The following is a 21,597-nucleotide window of genomic DNA, read 5'->3' as shown; positions in this document are numbered from 1 at the left end:
CCCCGAAAAACTCTGGTGGGGGCCCCCGTGGGGCTCGGCGCCTGGGGCAAATTGCCCCTCTTGCCCCCCCTCTGGGCGGCCCTGGTATCTGGTTACTTAGGTGGCAGTGCTGTGCACTGCTGTTTAGGAGCTCCAGGTTCTCTAGTCTTGGGTTTCCAACTCTAAAGGTTGCTGGAGGCCAAGCACATCATCCTTGGGGCCAGTCAAAAACAGGAGGGATGGAGTGATCGCCACCCACTACAAATGTGGTTAAGACTATGGATCAGGACAGAGGTTGGCTTTGGAAAAAGTTGCTTGCCCACACTCCTGGCCAGTGAATAAGTGCCTCCTTCATAGTCATGTAAAGTAGAAGGGAAGTTATTGAATTTTTGGTGGTCCACGTGGGTGGAGAATACTCAAAATCCTATTTGAACCAGTCTTTAATAGGGAGCTGGTGTGGTAAGAAGGAACCCATGATTTAATGTAATACACAAAGGACCACAACAAAACTGTGTATATACCTATTTCCTAACATCTCTGCTTTGAATGGGTTTGATAATTTGTAAAAAGACCAACTGATTGCTCATGTTGTGTTACTGCTTTGAATTTCTTTGCATGAACTCTGGCATATAATTCTTTAAGGGGAAAAAAATATATATATATATAAAATAGCCTGCAAAATATTCTTGTTGGACAGCCATGTTTTGTGCAAATTGTATATTACTGTTGTGAGCAATATTGGAATATGAACTTTTATTAGTTGTTGGCATTAAAATATGTTTTTATTGATAGTAAATTTGTCATATTATTTTTGGGTGTATGTAACATGGGCTTTCATATTCAGGTGTGAGCACAACTACCGAATGGGCCATTTTCAATGCAGTGAAAATATCACCAACTTTCACTAAACAAGCAGGCGTGCAAATAACATTCATTTTAATGCCAGTTACAAACTTATTTATTCATTCCAATTGACAGGCCTATATTTTTTTTAGGCTCGCTATAGCAATGCTTGACTTCATCTTTGAAAAGATCATGCTGTTAGCCCCTTTTTAAAAAATGGAACTAAAGCCCCAATCCAGAAAAGCATGTGCTTCGCTTAAAACACGTGAGTAGGCCCCTTAACCTCAGTGAGACCACTCACATGCTTAAAGTTAAGCATCTGCTTAAATGCTTTGCTGGATCAGGCTCTAAAAAAAATCCAGTTTTCTCTTGCCTTTGGATAGTAAATGTTTTATTTTCAGCTTTTCATGCAGCACATTTTTCAGTTTAGGGACCTGTTGAAAGTGAAATATTAATATGGCTTTATGAGAGCTGCAGCAACTAGTCATTTGGCACTTGACGTTTATAACTTTTAGGTGGCTTGTGAACACCATAAATAGCTGTTTGCTCTATGTTTACTTCTGGGAAATGTGTTCTATTGATTTAAAATGTTTAAAGTTAATACATTGACTGCCTTTTTTGTACATTTGTTACTTCAAAGGTTTGATTTAAATTATAACAATTGTAGTATATTTTCAGACTTTAAATAATAGCTGACAGTTCTGTATTTGAGAGGCAAAGTTATTAATAAATATAGCAGATTCATATTCTAATCCTATTTTATACCGTGCCCTCCGAAGGTTTATCAGATTGCAATGAATACTCCTGAACAGCAGGTGGAGCTCTTTTGAGTGTGTTTATGAACCATCCCTGTTCAATAAACATTTCATTTTTTCTAGCTTAGGAAATGGTGCTGTGAGTGTTTTTTGTTTTTCCTTCTCCAGTTCAGATATTTCTCTGTATAATTCAAACACCAATAATGTTGAGATTCGCCCAGTAACAGGGTCCCAGGAATCTTATGATTCTATGGATTTTACAGCTGGAAATGCTGACGGTTTTTAGTTCAGCACTTATAATTGTCATTGTACAGAACATGGAAAAGACATGGCCCCTGCTCCAAGAAGCATTCCGTCTACAGCCCTTATTCTGCACATTCAATTTGACTTCAGTGAGACTACTCGTGCTTAAAACTCAGCATGTGCATAATATGTCTTTGTAGGATCTGGGCATAACTAGACAATTTGGATACATAGAGACCTGGGTGATCAGTAGTTGGAGTTATCATATAATGCTGCAGCAAGTATATAAACTAGGTGGCAGTTAAATACTAATGGGTGTCACAAAAGAAGTATGCTTTGGGAAGAGATATTAAAAAGGATGAGAGCATCACCATGGAAATTAAAGCAGGTGTTAAACTTTTGATTTCAGGTTTTTTGAATCAGCATGTTGATTTTATTATTGAGTTTATACTACTTTTAACTGTTTCAGATCTTGTATAATTTGGGAGATTTAGAGTCAAATACTGCCCTTATATTCTTGCTTAAAACTCCCTTGATTTCAACAATAGCCATATGGATATGTGATGGCAGGACTGTTCCCTTCATCTGCATTTTGTTTATTGTAGAGCTGAGTGGAGGAAAAAAGGTGGTAGGACTTTTTCATGCTCTACCTGCAAAATAAGATCTGCATGTGTGAATCATCCCAATGAGATCTGCTCATAGTAAACTGTGCAGATATTTAAAAGATGAGCGTGTGTGTGTGTGCTGTTAGGCTCCAGGAGCTAATTTTCCCCTTAGAGGTGCTTGAATGTGCCTATGGGCTCTGCTAAGCACCTTGGAATTGGCTCCTTTGTGACTGAGAGATACCACGTTTCCCACACACACATCCCACTCACTGCCTGGTGCCATAGTGGGACATCAAATTGTTCAGCTCTTTGAGCCTTCTGTCAACATAGAATATCAGGGTTGGAAGGGACCTTAGGAGGTCCTAGTCCAACCCCTTGCTCAAAGCAGGACAAATCCCCAGACAGTTTTTTTTTTTAACTCCAGTTCCCTAAATGGCCCCCTCAAGGATTGAACTCTCAACCCTGGGTTTAGCAGGCCAATGCTTGAACCACTGAGCTATCCCTCCCCCCAGGATAGCATAAAACATCTTCATTAAGCTGTACAGCGGCATGCCAATGCAGCATTTTAAGTGTAGATTTGCCCCTAGTGTAGTCACTCTTATTCCATTGTGAGTGCCCTTTCCAGTTTAGGTTATGGAGAAAGGGTTTAGGCTAAACTGCAAAAAGCCATATACCAGAATAAGGGCAAGTCTACACTACAAAATTAAATCGACCTAAGTTGCATCAACTTACAGCCACTGCAGTAATTAAACTACTTTTGCATGTCCACACTACCGATTTGTCAGTGGGGAGCATTGTGGGACAGCTTCTGAAAGGCAGCAAGAGTCAATATAAGCAACACAGTGTTTACACTGACACTGCATCAACTTAAGCACTACACCTCTCGCAGAAGTTATGAAGTTGCCTGGCATAGTGAGTGTAATGTAAGCTGAGCCTCTGTCAGTAGGCGCTTCCGTATAGCTTCACTGCAGAGGGCACACACTAACCTGTCACGCAGGGCATCATTTAACATCTCTTTAAATTCACAGTGTTCTGCTAGCTTTTTTAAAATGGCTACAAATTGTACAACTGTTTCATCTTCCTTTTGGTCTCTTTTGTGGAACCTATATCTTTCAACAATTACCAGTGGTTTTGGGGAGAAATGAGACCCCAGGATTTCCACAATGTCACTGTAAGATTTAGTCTCAGGCTTAACAGGGTGTAGTAAGCTGCGTAGCAGAGAGTAGGTTTTAGCCCCTACAACAGTTAAGAATATTGGCACCTTCTTCGCTTCTGTAATGTCATTTGCAATACCAAAAAGCTCAAAACGCTCAGTATACACATGCCACTGCTCTGTATTCTCATCAAAAGGCTCCAGGGGCCTGGTCAGAGTAGCCATGATTTTTAGTTTCACTTTCACAGTCAGTGCAAACAAGCAGCTTTTTTTCTTTGTTTGGTCTTTACCTTGACTTCTACTTCCTTCTGTTACTGGAGCAGCACCAGGATCCCACCCTCGTCGCCAGTGTTATGTCCTAGGGGCAGCCGGTGTAGGAAGCAATCACTTGAGGCCAGAGAGCAGACAGCTAACCAAAACCTCCATTTTATTTACAGAAACAGAGAGCTCACTCAGCCGGTTGAAACTGGCTGAGCTATCCCTTAATAGTCTAACTCAGTTGCCATAGTAACAAAACCCATGACAACCAAATACACAACAGTGAGTGAGTTACATCAGTAGGAGCTTCCTTTTAGCATAGACACTTACAGAGTTAGGCTGATGTCAGCTGCCTTATATTGACCTAATTCTGTAGTATAGACCAGGATAACAGTGTTCACTTATGCTGGTATCATACTGGTATGACAGTACTGGTAAAACTTTCCCACGTAGACAGGGCTTACTTTATTTTTTAATGAGAGCTAAGATTCTGGAGAACAAGATAGTAACTTCTGAGAAGTGCTGGTGTGGTGTATGAGTATGCATTGTACTGGCTTCGTCTGAACCCTACTGTAACGTGCCAGGGGTAACTGTATAAATGATAATGTTCTATGCATCAAAGAACTGGAGTCTATTCCTGAAATACTGAACATTTAAAGGAACTAGTATTGAACAATACACAAAAGAGATGGAAATAACTGCTATTGAGCTAAAGCCTAACCCTATCAGCTTCTATGGTGAAGAGCAGCCAGTGTTGTGAGGCCCTACAATTGCTTTGATGAGTAGAGGACGCCCCTCAGGCAGTTGTGCAGCCCTCAGACAACCACCCAACACCATTCTTCTTCCTGGCTCAGTCCCACATTCCACTACCCTCTCCCCATTATGTGGGGATTAAATGATGTCCTGGAGGCTCTGTGTTTACACAGACTTTCCTGTGTCCCAGCAGAGGAGCATCATGTGACCAAGTGGTATAGGGGAGAAATACTTTTTGCAGTAGGGAGGGAGGAGGTTCAGTAAAGTGACTAGTAATATAAAGTACAGCAGAACACCAGGATGGAAATTACTTACATTGCAATTACCCCAGAGGCCCCAGTTAGGCTTGGGGCCTCATTGTGCTAGCACTTTACAAATACAAGATGAGACACAACAAATGGATGCAGCAAACAAGGCATGGGAGATGCCAGAAGCTCATTACAAAGTACTGTATTTTGATAGATATTAATGTACTTCCTTCTCACTCCAGCACCACAGAAGGCTCACAATAAAAAATGGAAAATGCCCCACAGCACTGTCTGCTTGACATATGGCTAAAGTACTGTAGTCATGCTGTCTGCCAAGTTTTAAATTTTGCTGTCAAACACTTGTTTTATTATGTGAACTATTCCTTACCTTAACCTCATTTAAACATTTTCCAATACTTGTAGTTCCCAGTTAACCTCTGAAACAAAAGTTTAAGTGATGCAAATAGCAATGATTTCTGCCTGTTAAAAAGACCATAATCCTACTTGTTACAATGGACATTTCCCCATCCTATGACGATTTAGTTAGATATGGTGTGTAAGATACCAGCATTCAAAAGGGGAAAAGGAAAAAAAATTCCTCTGAGCTATTTATACAATTATGGAGTTTTATTTCCTGCACCGTCCTCTGAAGCATCTGATACAGGCCACTGTACAGATCCAGTGTGTTAATTTCTGTTCCTGTGGAAGGATTTTTAGAGAGGACATACCTTGAAGACACCTTTATTACTTACTGAGCATAGTGTAATGTACTCGGTGATGTTCAAAGAGAGAAGATAACATGGTACCTTCCAAAGCAGTTTATAACCTAGATCAGACACAGGCAGTATAGTCCAGACACATACAATGATACATAAGCTGATCTTCTTATTTTGAAGCAGTGCTAGGTGGTGGTTTTTGTTTATGTTTATTTGTTTATCCCCCAATTTTGGTGGATTGGTGTTGAAAAGCTCCAGAACAAAAGTATGAGAAGTCCAAAGGCATGAGGAGGCCAGAGTGATGAACTTCCCTGCCAGGTATGGATGGGGAGCTGTAGTTCAGTGCAGAAGGTAAGGGATTTGATGAGGTGAGTGATCTGGTCACAGTGACTAGTGAGGGAGATGATTTTAGAAACTACCTTTTTGCTAGTAGCCTGGAATGGGCTGAGCTGAGCTGCCAGGAGGAGCTGGAAGCAGCAGCCTGTTATGGTGGAAGATGCTAATATCATCAAGTGGGGTTTTGCTCTATAGACAATAGCAGACCTGGTTAGAGCTGAAAGCTATTTTAAGCACCCTTCTTACAGGGTAAATGGAAGGTGCAATTAAGTGAGTGAGAGAGCTGGAGATGATAGAAGCTACTACCAAAAGCAATAGGACCATATGGCAAAGCTTGATCAGAAGCAAAGCCACGTGTGGGTTCCCTGATCACAAACCCTGAGGCTAGGTGGTAGTTTGGCAAGCTGTGTTATGAGCAGCAGACTGGGAGAAACACAGCTCTGTGAGTGGCCCTTAAGAAGCAGAGGGACAGAACTCCTAGGCGCACAGGACTGGCTAGGGGGCAGTCTTGGAAACTGCGAGCAAGGAAACTGCCTGCTGCAGCTTGCTCCTACTGCATTCAGAGAAACAGGACTTTGTGTACACGCTTTGTAAATAGGATTGTGCTTGTATCATGCATTTCTCCTCCCCACGGAACCGAACTGGCAAGACCCTGAATACAGATGCCCCCTGACTTACACCAATTGTTTTGTTCCGGAAAGTCTCGCATAACTCTAATTTTGTGTAAGTCGGAAATGTATACCCACACGTTATGGAAAAATTTCTGCAACTCAAAAAATCCTATTTCTGGCTTATGGAACTTTTTCCATAAATGCAAATTTGCGTAAGTTGGGTCTTGCGTAACCTGGGGAGTGGGTGTACTAGCCAACGGCTACTGCTCCGGCCAAAAGGCACCAGCGCCAAGAGCCAGCCCCACGCAGCTGTCAGCCTGGGGCTCTCCACTAGCACCATGACCCCCACCCCCAGCAGTGCAGCTCCCGCTGCTCCCACAGTCCCGCTCCGCCCCTGGCACCTCCCCCAGCCCATGTCCCGGCTCCTCCCCCCTCCCGCCCCCGGCACTTCCCAGCCCCTTGGTCCCGCCCCCACCCCGGTCCCCGGCTCACCCCTTGGCCCCGCCTACTTACTCCCAGCCCCTTCCCTTCCCTCTGGCCCCGCCCACGTATCTCCCTGCCAGTGGCTGAGTTCGCTCCTCCTCCTATTGGGGCGGGGTCTCTGGCCCCTCCCCGGCGCTTGGTGATGACCTCACTCAGGCCTTCTCCCCCTCTTCCTGCCGAGGAGTTGTCAGCATGAGGTTACGTCATCAGGAACGCGACAGTTTGTGGGGCGGTGCTAGTAGGAGCGTGGCGCGTGTCAGAGCTGCCCGCACGTGCCGGGGCCGGAGCCGGAGCCGGAGCCGGAGCCATGAGCTGCCCCGTGACTTGCGCCGCCTGGGTGCGCAGGGGGGTCGCCAGGGAAACGCCCGACAAGGTGAGAACCCCCCGAGCCGGGGAACGCGCCTCTTCCCTCCTCCCCCTCCCCCCCCAGCGCGCGGGCCGGCGGCCGCCTCGGTGGTGCCCGCGGGGCGCCCCTGGGGCAGGGCCACGGTCCGTCACCGCGATGCGTCGGGCTGGGCGGACCCGCCCGGGGCTGAGGGGGGAGCGGGGCCGGGGCCCGGCCGGGAGGGGGGAGCGGGGCCGGCCGGGAGGGGGGGCCGGGGGCCGGCCGGGAGGGGGGGCCGGGGGCCGGCCGGGAGGGGGGAGCGGGGCCGGGGCTCCCCGGCCGCTCCCCGGCCGCTCGATCTCAGCGCGTTTCCCCTTCTAGGTGCGGCTCAGCGCGGAGGAGCTGAAGCGGCTCATCGGGGAGGCCGCGGAGACGCTGCGGTGAGTGTCCGCCTCCGAGCACGCAGATCCCTCCGTGTGCCCCGGGGCAGGGCCTGCCCTGCCGGGCAGTGGCGGATCAGGGTGCCCGGGATACGTTTCGCTGCGCAGCCGCACGGGCCCAGCCCCGCCGCCGTCCACCCTGAACCCCGCCTGGCCTAGAGGTGCTTTAACCGCGGGCTGGTTGGGGAAAAGGGATTGGCGCCCAGGGGCTGCCCCAAGTGGTTGGGGCTCGACCCTGCCCGCTGGCAGTGAGGACTCAGGCAAAACCCATTGAGTCCTGACAGCCTTCCAGCACCTGCCCATAAGTCTCCTTGAGCAACAAACACATTGTCCCGTAGTTCATTGGGAAAGAATCCTAGAGCATCTCAGCACAACAGCAGCAGGGTATTGCCCCCACCCCCCCGACATACATGGGTGAGATCTGGGTGTCAGTCCCCCAGTTTAACTGTGTAGTGTAGGCATGGCCTTGAACAGGCTGTGTGTTGTGTGAGTTATGAGACTGGGAAATGAGGAGATTACTCATCTGTACTTGCTCACTGGTAAGGTGTGTTGTCAGCTCTCGCAATTACACAAGTCTCTCAACTTTCATGTTAAAAAAGAGTGAGTTTCTAGCCCTGCTGATTGTGGAGCAAAGCTTGAAAATGTGCTATTTCTCAGTGAAGATATTCTTTATTTAGGGGGTCACAAGACTCATTTTACCTAGGTGGAAGGTAACAGTGTTTATTTGTTAGAAATGATCTTCTGGTCCCCAATCCTACTGGGGCTCTGCATTGGTGCAGTGGTCGGCCAGGACAGATCTGATTGCAGTGTCAGGGCCTGAGTACCCTGAATTCCATGGTGCATTCTGGTGAATATTGTCAGCTCCCCTCCACCTGATCTCAGCTTTCATTTTTTAAAAGTCTACTCTTTTCTTTACAAAGAGAGCTTTCAAAATATTAAGCAATTACTTAATATTTTGGTATGGTAAGTTCTAATGGCTGTCTCTAAAAATCGCACATGTTATTTCTGAATTTTTGGTTTTTTAGAAACTTAACCTTTAACGGTTGCCTTTTTATTTTTTCTCATTGACTTTATAATTCTTTTGCTGTTACCAGTAGCTTTGCACATATAACTATAAACTGCATGCAACCTTTTCTTATGGATTCTTTCCCCCATTACCATTTGAACAATATGCAATGCAAGATTTGAGGAGCCGTCTGTTGGTAATTATGCATTTTGTTAAAATTCAGTGTGGAAGCTTAGAGAATCACATCTAACAACTAAAAATGTTACGACCTCTTCATACCATCTTGTACTTTGTAGCATTCATTAGTACTCCAGTCATTTTATTTCTGTACAAAGATCACAAGTCAGGTTTAAATTTAGACTATTTAATGATCCTGCTACCAATTTTTACTCTTCTTATGGGTTAAATGTCAGATGGAGGGCAAGTGTTGTTTTATAAAACAAGTGACAAAAATAGCTCTTCAGCAAGCTCTTTCAAAACTGAAAGACCTTTGCATTAGATATTATTCTCTTATAGACACAAGATTGTGTTCTACCCTTGATCTTTGTGCATTGATGTCAGTGGGAGTTTTGAATGCAGGCGTAGTAAATATGCCCACTTGGGAGCAGTTTCTTGTGGAGTTCTCTCCAGTGTTAGCAGTTGGATGTCCTCCTGCAAAGTGATGTATTAAAAATAAACCTTCAAGAATTGTTACATTGCTCAACCTGCTGCTGTTCAGACCTCTATATCTTATATGTTGGCAGAATCTGAATCATTGCCTTAGGGAAGGAAGCTTTGTGAAAGTTTAGGGTATTTGGGATAGTTTTTTTTTCCTGTAGCGAATGTGTTGTGAAGCAGGTAAATCTGCTACAGATACTTAGCTAATGAAGCATGTGCTTCTTTTGGAAGGAAGCAAAAAGAATTGTTGGAGCCACTGGAGTCTTTCAAAGAGTGGGTGGGAGTGGTCACATCAGGTAGGAAGACATTTTTAGCAGCTGCATTTTGGGTGGATGAATGAGGGGATGTGATTTTGGTGTTGGGGATATCGGAGAGGTTACTGTAAAGAAAACAGGCGATAATGAAGGCATAAATGAGAATTTCAGCTTACAGGATATAGAGGGAAAATCAGATCTTCAAATGTGATGGAAGAAAGAGCAAGATTTGGATATAGTCTAGGGCAGAGGTTCTCAGACTGTGGTCCGTGGATCACCAGTGGTCTGCGAGCTCCATTCAGGTGGTCCGTGGATAGTTCCCTCTAAGATGCACGCCTGGGTGGCACACGAGAGAATGGAGGGCCACCCACGTAATTAGTGGAGCCGCACAGGCCCTCCTCCCCAGCCTCAGCCCTGTGGCTGCTGTGATGGAGGAGAGAATCCCCTCCTTCCCAGCCCCAGCTTGGGAGCTGCCATAATGGGGGAGAGAGGGAGAGATACACACACCCCTTCCCATCTCCAGCTCGAGGGCTGCTGCAGTAGGGGAGAGAGGTCACATCCATCACATTGGAAAGGTAAGACTACTGATATTAAAATATGAGTTGTGTGCTTTTATTTCTAGAACAAAAAAAGTTTATTAAGGGTTTTTTTATATAGTGCTTTTATCCAAAGCACATTACAAAGTAACATTACAAACAGCATTTGGAAAGATCATTAAATGGTCCGCCAAGACGCTGAGCAATTTTCAAGTGGTCCGTGGAAAAAAAAGAAGTTTGAGAACCACTGGTCTAGGGTTGTGTGGAGAAGAAAGAGGAGGAATCAAAGATCAAACACACCTATGTGTACGAGGGAGGATGATAGTGGTGTCACAGTATTGGAAAGGGTAAATGAACAGGGGTTGGGGCACTCAGTTTTAGCCATTTAAATGTAATTTGTGTCAACCAAAATCTGTAGTGTTGTATTCTGCCAGGAAGGCATTCTAGAGAAAATATCTTTGATAGGCTGAAATGCAGGTCTGGCTAGAAAGAGACAGGGAAGGAGTGGAAAAATAGATTTCAGAGTCATTAGCATAGAAGCAATAGTTGAAATCCTGTGAGCAGGGAAGTTAATATTCCAATGCCTCATTACCAGTCCCCCGAGCAATTTAGTGAAAATGTCCCAAACTCTTAACCGACTCACACCGATAACTCAGTGAGTGTTTTTTCCTTATACAGAGAAGAAGCAGATGGTAGTGATGAAGAAGAACATGGACAGGCAGCAGAAGACATCATGGATGTTGCTAGTGGTGAGACAGTTGAGCCTCCTCAAGAAGATGGAGACCAGGAAGAAGACACTGAAAAGCTGAATGATGATGAGCTGGCAGAGTATGGTTTGGATAAATATGATGAAGAGGAGAATACAGGTAATGTCAGTCTTTCTCCTGTCAAAAGTGCAGTGTAAATGAAGAACCATGTGTTTCTCTTTTAGGTTAGGTTAATGCACTGATCATGAAACCGTCATATAGCTTTACAGGTTTCCTCAACAAGTGCCTTTAAATTCAAGGTTTGAAAGGCCCACCTGCCCAGATTCAAATACAAGTTCAGAGTGAACTGAGGGGCCAAGGAATGGAGTAGCTGGAGCTATTGGCCCTTTCCATGAGGGAAGGGAACAAGGCAGAGAGCTGTGTTGGTAAGACTGTAGCTCTCTTAAGATATGTCTACACAGCCCATGGCAGCAAGCCTCTCAATCTGGGTCAACAGATTCAGTCTGGAAAGGCTTTTGCTATTGTTTTAAAAATAGCTGTGTAGACCGTGCTTTGAAATTGTGGCTCTGGCTGGAGCTCAGGCTCTGATGCCTAGGGAGCGGGGTGGGTTTCAGAACCCAAGCCACAACTTCAAAGCATTCTCTATACAACTATTTTTAGAGTGCTAGTGTGAGCCCCGCTACCCCCAAGTCTGTTGACCAGGCTGAGAAGCTGGCTGCTGCAGGCTATGTAGACATACCCTGATTTGGAACAGCAGCTCCCCTTACTGCAGTTCTGGTACAGAGCTGCTGCAGTGTCTTTGAGTGTGTTTCTTCCAACAATGCAGGTTTACTAGGGAGTTTCTGTTTAGGTTTGGAACCTGTACTTCTATCTAGTTCATTTTTAAGTTTTTGAAACAATGTGCTGCTCTTATATTGAAAGGAAGGCTTCATTATAGCCACAGGTGCAGGAGTTTCTAGTCTGATAGCTCTATCACAAGCATGGAAAAAAGAGTTGTATTGTCTCATATATTCAGTGATCACAACTCCATTTATCCAGGGGTGGCCAACCTGAGCCTGAGAAGGAGTCAGAATTTACCAATGTACATTGCCAAAGAGCCACCGTAATGTCAGCAGACCCCCACGTCATCTCATCTCACCCCCCTGCTCCCAGCGCCTCCCACCTGCTGGCAGCCCCGACGATCAGCACCTCTTCCTCCCTCCCTGCACCTCTTAATCAGCTGTTTCGTGGGGTGCAGGGGGAAGGGGGGGCGAGGGCATGTCAGGCTCAGGGGAGGAGCTGGGAAGGGGTAGAGTGGGGGCAGGGCCTGGGGCAGAGCTGGCGGTTGTGTAGTGAGCACCCCCCGGCACATTGGAAAGCTGGCGCCTGTAGCTCCAGCCCCAGAGTCGGTGGCTGTACAAGGAGCTGCATATTAACTTCTGAAGAGCTGCATGTGGCTCCGGAGCCACAGGTTGGCCACCCCTGATTTATTCCTTTTAAAAACAAAATCTTTTCTCCCCTTCCTCTGAAAAAAGCCACTGTTGTGTTTTAACTAATCAATGGTATGTTTGGTCCAAATATTTTTGTTGCCTTATTGGCTTGAGAAGGAAAGTGGCTTCCACTAACTGGGCCATCATTTTATTTTTTTTATATATAAAATACAGAAGAAGAAATATTTAAGTGTATGTGTAATATAAATTCTCCTTCTCCCCAGTCACTTGCCAAAAGTTCACTACTGTGCAGTTTTTTTTATTTGATTTTTTTGTTTGATATTTAGTGCCCCATAATTATTGTTTTTTGTGATATACTGAAATATATAGATGCTGTGAGCCTTGGAGACACCTTAGCCGGTCTTACGGTGTATGGGAATAACGAATGTGATCCTTATGTTACTATTAAAGATACTGTAAGTATTTTTTTTTAAAATCTTGTGCTCTCTTTCAAGGTTTAGGCATCTTAAATAGCATAAACTAAATATTACATACAATTTTCAAAAGTGCCTCTGGGTCTTAGGCTCCTAGATGCCTAAGGCCATGCCAACACTACAGATTTTGGTTGACACAAATTACATTTTCACAGACCCCCCCCATATTATGATAATGCTTGTGTACGTGTATACTTGGCTGCTTGCATCAGCGCTATGCATACTCAACAGGAGTGCTTGTGTCGATGCGAAGCGAGGTGCATCACACTTTGCAATCCCAACGTGCTGCTGTCCAGCGCAATGCCTTCTGGAAAGTTTTTGCAGTGTGTACAGTAGTGAGATAAAATGACTTGCCCAGAGATCTCTGGAAACTAGGGGTCATGCATACAAGCAATATAATAACCTGAATGGCCTTATGCCAGTATGCAACTTCCTTCATCCATATGTCATAATTTTTGCATCTGTTTAAAAATTCCACAAACCTGCATAGCACTTTTTGCTGTCTGTCATCTCTGACAGAAGCAATAAGCCTGCACAGCTCTGCACCGGTCTCATGAACATTGCAAATACAGGATGCATTATTCTCCAGTATTTACAGACCCATAGGAAGAACCACAGCGATGGGGGATATGACTATTTCTTTGAGGACATATTGTTAAGGACAGCAAAAAACAACTCAGGGTTGTTGATGGTGTTCACAGAGCAGCTGCAGACTCCAGAGCCCCGCTTCTGGGCCTGGGAAACAAGCACTGACTGGTGGGATCACATCATAATGCAGGTTTGGGATGACGAGCGGTGTCTGCAGAACTTTTAAACATGAAAGGTGACGCTCCGGATCTGCATCCGATGCTCAGCCCAGCCCTCCAGCACATGGACACCAAAATGAGAACTGCACTGATACTTGAAAAACAAGTGGTGATCACACTCTTGAAGCTTGCAATACCAGATTGCTACCAGTCAGTGGGAAATCATTTTGGAATCGGAAAAATCCATGGTAGGGGCCATTGTCATGCAAGTGTGTCGGACCATTAATCGTCTGCTTCTATTCAGGACTGTGATTCTTGGCAATATGCAATACATAGTGGATATCTCTGCAGTAATGGAGTTCTTTAATTGCCATGGGGCAATAGGATGCTTCACCAGTATCAATGTGGGCTGGTCAGGGAAGGTGCATGAGGCTCATATCTTTAAGAACACAGGACTGTTCAGAAAGCTGCAAGCAGGAATATTCTTTTCCAACAGTGGATTATCATTGGTGATATTGAAATACTGTAGAGATCCTGAGGGACCCAGCCTACCCTTTTCTTTCTGACTTATGAGGCCATACGGCGGCTAACTCAACAGCACCGAGGAAAGATTCAGCTACCACCTCAGCAGGCGCAGAATGACAATTGACTGTGCTTGTGGTAGATTGAAGAGATGCTCTCAGTGTTTACTCACAAGACTGGATCTTAGTGAGAAAATCATCTCAATGGTTGTAGCTGCCTGCTGTGTCCTGGATATCTTCCCTAGTACTCTTTCTCCTCTTCATCAGGGTCAGGCATTCCATGAATGTAGAGGGGGCACCCTTCAAGGCTGCAACAGCAGCCACTACCAATAAAACAGACAGATGTATCATTGGATTTACAGCCACAGTGGAAAGTGCAGGATAAGTTTCAAAACTTCCTTCCCTTATTTTCATAAATCTTTTTAACAAGACATGCTTATTGACACTTCAGCTTTGGAGAGCCTCTGCACAGCACTGCTCTTTAGCCCCAGCCATAGTGTGTATGGCCTGCCAGGGCGAGGATGGGAATGGAGGAAGGCATTAAGATTTTTTTGGTTGCATGAAACAATATTTCGGTCCTTATTTCCATGAATATAGATCAGTGGCACTGAAGATTGGCACTGTTTTCCCCAGGCAGTGGTGATTTTAGCTGATATCTCACTCCTGAAGGTAACAAAGGCACAGAGAGCACAGCTGCTGCTGGCATCCTGAAGCTGCCTGGGCTCGTATGCCACTAGCTTGTTAACTGCAATGGTGCCAGGCAAGCTCATCACGGAATGGCATGGGAAAGTGTCCAATCGCAGAGGAAGAAATAAGGCTGCTGCTCTAGAAACCTTCAGAAGTGGATTGCAGAGGACCTCCATAAAAGTTTCATTGAGATTGTTCAGGAAGATATAAGTGACATCCCTGTAGACCGGGGTAGGCAACCTATGGCACATGTGCCGAAGGTGGCACGCAAGCAGATTTTCAGCGGCACTCTCACTGCCCAAGTCCTGGCCACCGGTCTGGGGGGGAGGGAGTCTCTGCATTTTAATTTAATTTTAAATGAAGCTTCTTAAACATTTTAAAAACCTTATTTACTTTACATACAAGAATAGTTTAGTTATATATTATAGACTTATAGAAAGAGACCGTCTAAAACCGTTAAAATGTATTACTGGCATGCGAAACCTTAAATTAGAGTGAATAAATGAAGACTCGTCACACCACTTCTGAAAGGTTGCCGACCCCTGCTGTAGACAAATAACCTGCTCCACATGCCTTCCCCTCACCAAATCCTACAAGGGAATGAAAAGCTGATAGCAACTCTACCTCTGTTTTACTACTACCTTTACTTGTATGAGTAAAACAATGAAAAGTCTAAACCTATTTCTTGTTAACTTGGGAATGGGACGAGTGTCATCTTTACATTTAAACGCTAAAGGAAAATACATGAATGCACTTAAGCAAGGTTCCTTCCCCTTCATCGGGCTCATCCGTCCTTGGTTGGCATGACTAGCTGAACTCCCCTCCTTCTCTCTGTTCACAGCAGGGTTCTCTGTCTTGGTCTGTACAGTGCCTGGGGCGGTGGGGGTCTCTGCAAAGTGTGGCATGCAGCTTGTAAAAGCTGCAGGGCTGTAGCTCAGCACCAGATTGATTGTTGGCCTCCCTGTCCTTGTGGTGTGCTTGCTGCAGTTCCTTTGCTTTCACGTGGCACTGCCGCTGATCCCCATCACACCCCTTCACCTAAAACCCTGTGCAATCGTTTCATGGGTGTCCATGTTTCTACCGCTGGTCCATAGCTGTGCTTGCACAGCATCTTCTCTCACAGGCCCAGGAGATCCAATACTTCTGTCTACTCCAGACAGGCATGTGTCTAGAGCAGGGGTGGGCAAACTTTTTGGCCCGAGGGTCACATCGGGGTTGTGAAACTGTATGGAGGGCTAGATAGGGAAGGCTGTACCTCCCCAAACAACCTGGCCTCCGCCCCCTGACTGCCCCCTCAGAATCCCAAACCCATCCAATCCCCCCTGCTCAAGGGCCGGGCAGAATGGTCCCGAGGGCCGTAGTTTGCCCACCTCTGGTCTAGAGCATGCAGATGGCTTGGTTAGTTGCAGACAAGGGATACTGCTACGTGTTCTTGGTAAGCTCGGAAATCAGGAAAAGGCATTTTAAAAATGTGGTGTTTTTAAGAAGGGAGTTGGCTTCTGGTCTCTGTAGAGTGGAGTTAACAATTGTGCCTGGAGCAGTCATTGTCTGGCATTGTGGGACAGCTGCTGGAGATCTGTTAGGATTGACATAGGTCACACAGCGTTTGCATTTGCTCCGCGTCGACCTCTGCAGCTCAACGCCATCCAGGGAAGTGGTTCTACTGCATCACCTTAATGGTTCGCTTACGTCACCTGGGGACAAATTTAAGTGTAGACGCACACACAAATAGGTTGACACAAGATGACTTACATTGACCTAACTTTGTAGTGTAGACCAGGTCTTTAGTTACATTTGAAAATAGGACTTAAACGCCTAAGTCACTTAGGAATTTTTGAAAATTTTACCAGTTGTTGTCAGTGTTCCCTCTAATTTTTCCCACCCATGTGTGGAATGAATTTTGTTATGTGCACCAATATGGAGGTGATGTGTGACACAACAAAATTCAGGTGGTGGGGTGGGGCTGAGGGGTTTGGAGTGTGGGAGGGGGCTCAGGGCTGGGCCAAAGGGTTGTGGGGGGGGGAGGGCTCTGGCTGGGGGTGCGGGCTCTGGGGTGGGGCTGCGGATGAAGAGCTCAGGGCTGGGCCAGAGGGTTGGGTTGCAGGGTGGTGAGGTCTATGCTGGAGGGGCAGACTCTAGGTTGGGGCTGGGGATGAGAGGTTTGGGGTGTGGTGGGGCTCCCCGAGGCTACAGTGGGGAGAGAGGACTTCCCCTGCCTCCCCCAGCTCTCTCTTCCCGCAGCAGCACCTGGGCAGGGCTAGCTGGGCTGGGGGAGCATCTCTTTCTGCCGCAGCCCTGAGCACCTGCGTGGAATAGGCAGCTGCGCGGCCACACAGCTCAGCAGGAACTTAGGTTGTTGTGTCTGTGATCAGTTTGATCACTCTTATTGCTGGCCTGTTAATTTAGTTTCCTCCGTAGTTTACTAGTTGTAACAGCAAAATTTTGGGAAGTCATTCAGTTTGAAAATATGCACGTGACTGTATTTTTTTAACATAACACTGAAAGGAACATGGCTGATTTAGGGCTTTTCTACATAGAGACACTCAGGAAAGTTAAGTTGAATTAATTAAAGGTATGAAGTAAAAATACATTAAAGGGCATTAAACCCCTTTGTGTATACTCTCATTCAGAAGTAAAGTGGCCATAGTTTTCTGTAGCTGAATCCTAAAAGGATTTAACTAATGTGCTTTCATTTCACACCTTTAATTAATTCAACTTAACTTTCTTCTGAGTATTCTGTGTAGGCATGTAGTTACAAAAATTCTGGAAAAGCAGCTAGAGCAGGCTAATAATTTAAAGAGGGCTTGTTAAATTATATAGAAGTTCAGTGTGTGTCAGCCATGTGGGAATGATAACGATGTTTGAGGGAATAGGAACTGAAGAGCTGGTGATGGGGGTGGGGAGGGTCTGGAAAGATTTTGGGCAGCAGGTTGTATTGTGTTAGGGGTACTTCTCAGGAGAAGGTTTCATTTTCAATACCAACAGTCTACTGAATCCATCTAGGCCCACATAAACATTCCCTCAACTCATTTGATTGTCTGGTCTCACTGCTGTGGTACTTCCCCTCTCCCCTTTACCTTGTAGGATGGCCTCAAGGGCTTGGTTACCTGACCTTTTTCAGTTAGTGGTAATGACAGGAGCCAGCAAACAGAGCTGTAAACAGGGGAGTTTGAGTGGGAGTTTACAGGGGGAGTTTGGGGGAAGACTAAGAGGCAGGCAGAGGAACAGACTACTGAAGGGAGTGTGCGGTGTTCTAGCGGTGTCTTGGTGCTTGTTGGGAGTTTGTTTTCCTGTGAGTGGTGGCGTTTTGGTTTGTGTTTCCCAGATTTACAGGAGTTAGGTGGGAAGCCTAATACAGACACAGAGGCAGCAGTTGTAGTGACCCAAGCAGTGGAAGACACAATGAGGATGACTGGATGTGGAAGCGGCAGCATGTACATGATCCTGGAGGGGTACCTGATAAAAGTTTAATCTGCATGAAGTGCCGCCTGATAGAGCTGATGGGGGAAAAAAAAGATCCGAGGACTGGAGTTGCAGGTGGAAACTCTGGTTGAGTTTAGAAGGGGGTTCGAGCAGATGATGGAGTAAAGACATGAGGAGTCTGAATGGAAAAGCTCAGACTTGCAGCTGGAAGCAGGACCAAAGAACTCTGAGGGGAGACTGCTGGATGAGGAAAGTGGACAGTGGAAGCATGTGACTAAGAACCAGGCAGAGGAAAAGACGGGCTAGTGAAGGACAAATAGAGCTCAGGAACAGGTTTGTGGAGTTGGAAAATGAAGAAGGGGCACAGCAGGTGGTCGCTGAAGGTGAGGGCAAGGAAGAGGAGAAGAGCAGCTAGTCCTATAGGAAGAGGGGAAGAGTCAATGGAGATAACACCAAATATGAGCCCCAGGAGGATGGCAAGGGCGAACAGGAATCGAGAGGACTTGCAGCCAGAGGGAACAGGGGATAGACTGGAGAATTGCACCGTCACCAGGAAAAGGCAAGTCCATGTGATTGGGGACTCCTTACTGGGAAGAATAGACAGGCCTGTAACCAGAGCTGATCTAGAGAACAGAAGGGTGTGCTGTCTGCCGGGTGCTAAGATACAGGATGTGGACCTGAGGCTGAAGAGGATCCTAACGGGAGCGGGAAAGAATCCACTGATTGTCTTTCATGTGGGAACAGATGATACGGCTAGATTCTCACTGGAACGTATCAAGGGAGACTATGCCAGGCTGGGGAAGACACTTAAGGAAATCGAGGCTCAGGTGATCTTCAGTGGGATTTTGCCTGTTCCTAGAGAAGGGCAACAAAGGTGTGACAAGATTATGATGATCAACAGATGGCTCAGGCAGTGGTGCTATAAGGAGGGCTTTGGGATGTATGGCCACTGGGAGGCATTCATGGACAGAGGACTGTTCTCTCGGGATGGACTTCACCTGAGAGGGAGGGAAATAAATTTCTAGGATGGAGGCTGGCACAATTGATTAAGAGAGCTTTAAACTAGGAATTGGGGGGGAGGGGGAGATGGTTGGGAGATGTCCAGGTAATCTCCACGCCGGATTTTAATATTGAGAGGGAAGAAAATGAAGTAAGAGAGGACACAGCCGTGGGTAGGAGAACAGGCATACGGAGGAAGGGTAGTGTAGATACCATTCTAATAGGTGATGCTGGTGGTAGAATGTCTGGGCCTAATTGGGTAAAGAGCGTGAGCAAAGCCAAACAGCAAGAATTAAGATGTTTGTACATCAATGCGAGGAGCCTAGGTAACAAAATGGAGGAACTAGAGCTACTGGTGCAGAAACCAGACTTTATAGGGATAGCAGAAACATGGTGGAATAGTAGTCATGACTGGAGTACAGGTATTGAAGGGTATGTGCTGTTTAGGAAGGACAGAAATAAAGGCAAAGATGGTGGAGTAGCATTGTATATCAGTGATGAGGTAGACGGTAAAGAAATAAGAAGGGATGGAATGGATAAGACAGTCTGGGCAAAAATCACATTGGGGAAGAAAGCTACTAGAGTCTCCCCTGAGATAATGCTTGGGGTGTGCTACAGACCGCCAGGATCCGATTTGAATATGGATAAAGACCTTTTTAATGTTTTTAATGAAGAAAATACTAATGGGAATTGTGTGATCATGGGAGACTTTAACTTCCCAGATATAGACTGGAGGACAAGTGCTAGTAATAGGGCTCACATTTTCCTAGAAGCAACAGCTAATGGATTTCTTCTCCAAGTAGTTGCTGAACCAACAAGAGGGGATGCCATTTTAGATTTGGTTTTGGTGAGTAGTGAGGACCTCATAGAAGAAATGGTTGTAGGGGACAACCTTGGTTCGAGCGATCATGAGCTAATTCAGTTTAAACTAAATGGGAGGATAAACAAAAATAGATCTGTGACTAGGGTTTTTTATTTCAAAAGGCTAATTTTAAAAAATAAAGGAAATTAGTTAGGGAAGTGGATTGGACTGAAGAACTTGGGGATCTAAAGGCAGAGGAGGCCTGGAATTACTTCAAGTCAAAGTTGCAGGAAGTATCAGAAGCCTGCATCCCAAGAAAGGGGAAAAAATTTATAGGCAGGAGTTGTAGACAAGCTGGATGAGCAAGCATCTCAGAGAGAGGATTAAGAAAAAGCAGAAAGCCTATGAGGAGTGGAAGATGAGTGATCACCAAGGAAAGCTACCTTATTGAGGTCAGAACATGTAGGGATAAAGTGAGGCAGGCCAAAAGCCATGTAGAGTTTGAGGAATTAAAACCAATAGTAAAAGGTTCTATAGCCATATAAATAAGAAGAAAACCAAGAAAGAAGTGGGACCGCTAAACACAGAGGATGAAGTGGAGGTTAAGGATAATCTAGGCATGGCCCAATATCTAAACAAATACTTTACCTCAGTCTTTAATGAGGCCAATGAGGAGTTTAGGGTTAATGGTAGGATGACAAATGGGAATGAGGATATGGAGGTAGATATTACAGCATCTGAGGTAGAAGCCAAACTAGAACAGCTTAATGGGACTAAATCGAGGGGCCCAGATCATCTTCATCCAAGAATATTAAAGGAACTGGCACATGAAATTGCAAGCCCATTAGCAAGAATTTTTAATGAATCTGTAAACTCTGGGGTTCTACTGTACGACTGGAGAATTGCTAACATAGGCCTGGTCTACACTAAGGGGGGGGCGGTCGAACTAGGGTACGCAAGTTCAGCTACGTGAATAGCGTAGCTGAACTCGAAGTACCCTAGTTCGACTGACTTACTCGTCCAGACGCGGCGGGGTCGAACTCCGCGGCTCCAAGGTCGACTCCGCCACCGCCGTTCGCGGTGGTGGAGTTCCGGAGTCGACCAGAGCGCGCGGGGAGTTCGAACTATCGCGTCTTGATTAGACGCAATAGTTCGAACTCCGAGAAGTCGAACTCACCGCGTTGACCCGGACGGTGAGTATAGACCTTCCCATAGTTTCTATCTTTAGGAAAGGGGAAAAAAAGTGATCCTGGCAACTACAAGCTTGTTAGCTTGACATCTGTAGTATGCAATGTCTTGGGGAAAAAAATTTGAAAGAGAAAGTAGTTAGGAACATTGAGGTCAGTGGTAATTGGGACAAAATACAACCTGGTTTTACAAAAGGTAGATCGTGTCAAACCAACCTGATCTCCTTCTCAAAGAAGGTAACAGATTTTTTAACAAAGGAAACGCAGTGGATCTAATTTACCTCGATTTCAGTAAGGCATTTGATATGGTTCCACATGGGGAATTATTAGCTAAATTGGAAAAGATGAGGATCAATATGAAAATTTGAAGGGTGGATAAGGAACTGGTTAAAGGAGAGACTACAACGGGTTGTACTGAAAG

At 45.6% G+C, this 21,597-nt stretch overlaps 1 protein-coding gene across 2 annotated transcripts in view; it reads left to right on the top strand.

Moving 5' to 3' along the window:
- Positions 1-7,167: 7,167 nt before the first annotated feature.
- PWP1 (PWP1 homolog, endonuclein) overlaps positions 7,168-21,597 on the top strand; it is a 47,310-nt gene continuing 32,880 nt past the window's right edge. The window contains exons 1-5 of one of the 2 annotated variants that reach the window (XM_044993160.1): positions 7,168-7,356; positions 7,690-7,748; positions 9,643-9,707; positions 10,880-11,067; positions 12,708-12,793. In XM_044993160.1, the coding sequence (XP_044849095.1) occupies positions 7,176-7,356; positions 7,690-7,748; positions 9,643-9,707; positions 10,880-11,067; positions 12,708-12,793 (579 nt within the window). In that variant the 5' untranslated portion in view covers positions 7,168-7,175. The remainder of the gene's footprint in view (positions 7,357-7,689; positions 7,749-9,642; positions 9,708-10,879; positions 11,068-12,707; positions 12,794-21,597) is intronic. The other variant, XM_044993169.1, reaches the window with a different exon arrangement.

This window comes from Mauremys mutica, chromosome 1 (assembly GCF_020497125.1).
Source record: "Mauremys mutica isolate MM-2020 ecotype Southern chromosome 1, ASM2049712v1, whole genome shotgun sequence".
Classification (NCBI taxonomy): Eukaryota; Metazoa; Chordata; order Testudines; family Geoemydidae; genus Mauremys; species Mauremys mutica.
The sequence above is the reverse complement of the archived record's forward strand: the minus strand, read 5'-3'. Positions and strand labels throughout refer to the sequence as shown.